The sequence below is a fragment of the Seriola dumerili genome, unplaced genomic scaffold (genome assembly GCF_002260705.1).
Source record: "Seriola dumerili isolate Sdu_G_001 unplaced genomic scaffold, Sdu_1.0 BDQW01000012.1, whole genome shotgun sequence".
NCBI lineage: Eukaryota > Metazoa > Chordata > Actinopteri > Carangiformes > Carangidae > Seriola > Seriola dumerili.
The window spans coordinates 1702908-1707907 of NW_019174267.1; the positions used below are offsets into that span (position 1 = coordinate 1702908).

General features: G+C 43.2%; 1 protein-coding gene across 1 annotated transcript in view; it reads left to right on the forward strand.

The window, feature by feature from the left end:
- LOC111225269 (FH1/FH2 domain-containing protein 1-like) overlaps window positions 1–5000 on the forward strand; it is a 45967-nt gene that overhangs the window by 29042 nt on the left and 11925 nt on the right. Inside the window, exons 11-13 of the mRNA XM_022750041.1 lie at window positions 649–756; window positions 2959–3051; window positions 3714–3740. Of these exons, the coding sequence (XP_022605762.1) occupies window positions 649–756; window positions 2959–3051; window positions 3714–3740 (228 nt within the window). The remainder of the gene's footprint in view (window positions 1–648; window positions 757–2958; window positions 3052–3713; window positions 3741–5000) is intronic.

The following is a 5000-nucleotide window of genomic DNA, read 5'->3' on the forward strand; positions in this document are numbered from 1 at the left end:
CCCTCTTGACCAAGTTTAACCTGACAGACGGAGGACTGGGTTTTATTTGGACTCAGTTCTTCTCTGAGGTCGATCAGCAGGAATGTTGGCTGTTAGGTTTCTGAGTCAGTTACAAACACTAAACATCAAACTCAATTACAGTTTGAATAATCACATTTAATATAATATATAAATTAAATACAATATTAAAAACATGAGAGAGCGTGAGTTTACAGTTAGATATAGTTTAATGAAATCTGAATCTGTTCAGGTTTTTACAGTGACTGAACTCAAATAACTAAACCTGGTGGGAAATCTTTCTGTATCTCTATTTCGTCCTCTCTTTTGTCTTTATCTCTATTTCATTACCTCTTTATTTCTTGAAGTCTTCATCTATTTATCTCAGTATCTCTTTATCTTATTTGTTTTTATTAACCAGTTCTGGATGAAAACAGCTGGACCATGATCTGGTTCCAGAAAATAATCAGCAGATTCATCAATAATGCAAATAATTCTTTGTTGCAGTCTCAGGTGTCTTCTTTGGGTTCTGGCTCTGGCTCTGGTTCTTATTCTGGGTGTCTTGGTGGTGGGTTCACTGTCTCTGATTTAACCACTGTCCCCCCGCTCCCCCCCCCAACCCCCTGACCCCCCCCTCCACCTGACCACCAGGAGTCGCTCTTTCCTCAGTCACCACATGTCGGCTCTGGGTCTGAGCAGGAAATCCAGGCTCTTCTCCAAAACCAGTTCCATCTCTGAGGAGCCCTCCGCCTCCTGCAGGTCTGTAGAACTGAGACTGACCTCAGACCTGCCGACTGGAACTCCATCTGCTATGACATCACAGCACTGACACTTCCTGTTAGCGCCTCCTGCAGGCCGCTGTTCTCATTACAGATAATAAGTCTGACCTGAGGGAGGCGCTAGAGGTTTCAGCTGCCTGTTTATCAGCTGATAAATAAACAGTGATACTGATCCAATGTTTGGTCAGGGTTCTGGTCACATGGGTCACTGACCATTCATTGGATGAGGTGATGACCTCTGATCTTTGACCTCTCCTGGAGAACGTAGGATTCTCCTCAGGTAGCTGCAGAGAGTCGGATCAATAACTTTAAATCAAAAGGTTTTTCAAGAAGCAGACACACACACAGAGACACACAGAGAATCACACACACACACACAGAGACACACACACACAGAGACACACAGACAGACACACACACATAGAGACACACACACTCAGACAGAATGACACATAGACACACAGAGACACACAGAGACTCACACACACAGAGACACACACACACAGACAGACACACACACACACAGACACACACACACAGACAGAATGACACGGACACACAGAGACACACAGAAACACACACACACACAGAGACACACAGAAACACACACACACACACAGAGACACACAGAGACACATACACACAGACAGACACACAGACAGAATGACACATAGACACACAGAGACACACACACACACAGACACACACACAGACAGAATGACACATAGACACACAGAAACACACACACACAGACAGAATGACACATAGACACACAAAGACACACAGAGACACAGACACACACACACACACAGACAGAATGACACATAGACACACACAGACAGAATGACACAGAGACACACAGAGACACACACACACAGACAGAATGACACATAGACACACAGAGACACACACACACACAGAGACACATACACACATACAGAGACACACACACACACAGAGACACACACACACACACAGACACACACACACACAGAGACACACAGAGACACACACACACACAGAGACACACACACACACACACAGACACACACACAGACAGACACACACACACAGACAGAATGACACATAGACACACAGAGACACACACAGACAGACACACACACACACACAGACAGAATGACACAGAGACACACACACACAGAGACACATACACACACACAGACAGAATGACACAGAGACACACACAAACACACACACACATAGACTCACAGAGACACACAGAGACACATACACACAGACAGACAGAATGACACAGAGACACACACACACACAAACACACACACACATAGACTCACAGAGACACACAGAGACACATACACACAGACAGACAAACACACAGACAGAATGACACATAGACACACAGAGACACACACACAAACAAACACACAAACATAGACACACAGACAGACAGACACACATAGACACACAGACAGACAGACAGACACATAGACACACACACATAAACACACACACATAGACACACAGACAGACAGACACATAGACACACAGAGACACACGCACACACACAGACAGAATGACACATAGACACACAGACAGACAGACAGACAGACACATAGACACACAGAGACACACACACACACACAGACAGAATGACACATAGACACACAGACAGACAGACAGACACATAGACACACAGAGACACACACACACAGACAGACAGACACATAGACACACAAACACACACACACACAGACAGAATGACACATAGACCCACAGAGACACACACACAGACAGACACATAGACACACAGACATACACACACTCACAGACACAAACACACACAGACAGACACACACATAGACACACAGACAGACACACACTCACAGACACACACACACACACATACACACACAGACAGACACAAACACACACACACACACACACACACACACACACACACACACCACACACACACACACACACACACACACACACACACACACACACACACACACACACACACACACACACACACACACACACACACACACAGACAGCAGTGGAGTGAACTGGCAGATAACAGTGTTTGGAAACCGGAGTGTTTACTCTCTCTCTTTCCATTCTTGGCTGTTCACTCATTCTATGTGTGTGTCTGTGTGTGTCTGTGTGTGTGTGTATCTGTCTGTGTGTGTGTATGTAGCTCGCCCTCGTCTGATCCCTCTCTCCAGGAGAAGTCGTCCCAGTTGAACCCGGAGCAGCCGAGCAACAAGTCTGAGACAAAATCCACTTTCAAGTAAGTGAAGTGACTGGAACTGAACTGGGATGTATGGTAACCATGGTGACGTAGCTATGGTAACCAGGATGCTGTAGATTAATGGTAACTCTTGCTGTAGATAAACAGGACTGAGGTAAATTAAGTGTGTGAAGTGATTCAGTGACTGCTGGATCAGTTCAGATCTTTAGATCGTATCATGTTCTGATCGTCTCTGGATCAAATGATCTTTTCTTTTAATATTTCGGATCTTTAATTATTTATTTCAGGTCATATTGTTTTTATCCCTGGTTTTTATTTGGTATAATTTCTTTATCATCTCTTTGTTTCATGAACCTTTCTGGATTTTATTTGTTATCGTTTCTGGATCTGTTCTTTACCCACTCTGGTTCTGGTCTGGATCTGGTCTAGATCTGGTCTGGACCTTTATCTGATAATCTAGAATCCCTCTGGATGTCTGTGTTTAGGTTTTGTTTTGATGAAGATTGAAATGTGAGGAGGACGAGCTGCAACTCCTCTCTCTCTCTCTCCATTACAACGCCATGACTCTCGCCCCCTCTCTCTCCATTATAACATTAAAATGTTTAGTCTGTTGCTCTAATCTTCTCTCTCTCTTTCTTCTCTCTCCTCCCTCGTCTGTTCTCTTCCTCCTCCTCCTCCTCCTCCTCCTCCCCCTCCCCCAGCTCAGGGGAGGCTGACAGTCCCTTGTGGTGAGTACATGTATCTCCCCCCTCACTCCCTTTCACTAACATCAGTGATGAACAGGATTTTCTTTTTGTAACAGATGTTTGTGGCGTTCTTTATCTCTCTTTATTTCTTTATTCATTTATTTCTTTATCTCTATTTCTCTATCTACCTCTTTACTTCTTTATTTCCTTGTCTGTGTTGTCTCTATCTCTTCATTTATTTCTTTATTTCTTTATCTTTATTACTTTATCATCTCTTCATTTCCTCATCTCTTTATTTATTTCTTTATTTATGTCTTTATTTCTGTATCTCTACTTCGTTATTTCTTTACCTCTTTATATATATCTATTTCTTTATGTCTTTATTTCTCTATCTCTTTATTTCCTTGTCTGTTTATTTATTTATTTATTTATTCGTGTCATTATTTCTGTATCTTTATATATATATCTATATCTTTATCTGTTCATTTCTTTGTCTTTCTCTTCATCTATCTATTTCTATATTTATCTCTATTTATCTTTATCTCTTCATTTCTTTGTCTTTGTTTCTGTAACTCTCTCTGTCTCTTTATTTCTTTTGCTTTTCTTTTATTTGAACATCCTTCCGCAGCCTCTGAAGATGAAAACCTCAGATTGTAGCTGTGGTCCAGTTCTGGTTCCAGTCTTGGTCTCTGTGTGAACAGACTGGTTCTGGTTCTGGCTCATGGTTCTGGTTTTGTGGGTTTTTTTGTTTGTTTGTTTTGTTTGTTTTTTTAGGGGGGGGGGGTAACTGAGTAACTGACTGAGGACAAGAGAGATGATGAGTCTTTGTTTTAGACTCTGTGTGTGACGAGGGTCGTGGAGCTGTTCACCTGTCGCCAGGTGGTTAACAGGCTCCAGCTGAGGATGATGGGAAACCGCTGGTGGAGATTACGTGTGTGTGTGTGTGTGTGTGTGTGTGTGTGCATGTGTGTGTGTGTGCACGGTCTTGACCCCTTCAGTATGTGTTGTTACCATGGTGACTGTGGTTTGGGAGGTGTAGTGAATCTATACTCACCTGAGGGGGAGCCGTCACTGACAGGTGACAGGTGGGATGGTGACGGTCCAGTAGGAGAGTCAGTTTGTTGCTGCATCATCATCATCATCATCATCATCATCATCATCATCATCATCATCATCATCATCATCATCATCGTCCTCAGAGTCTAAACTCTCCTTCTCTTCAAAATGTCAGTTGTATGATTTCAAAACTCCTGACTGTGTTGATGGCGCCCCCCCATGGGAAGTTGGGCTGGACCAGGTGTG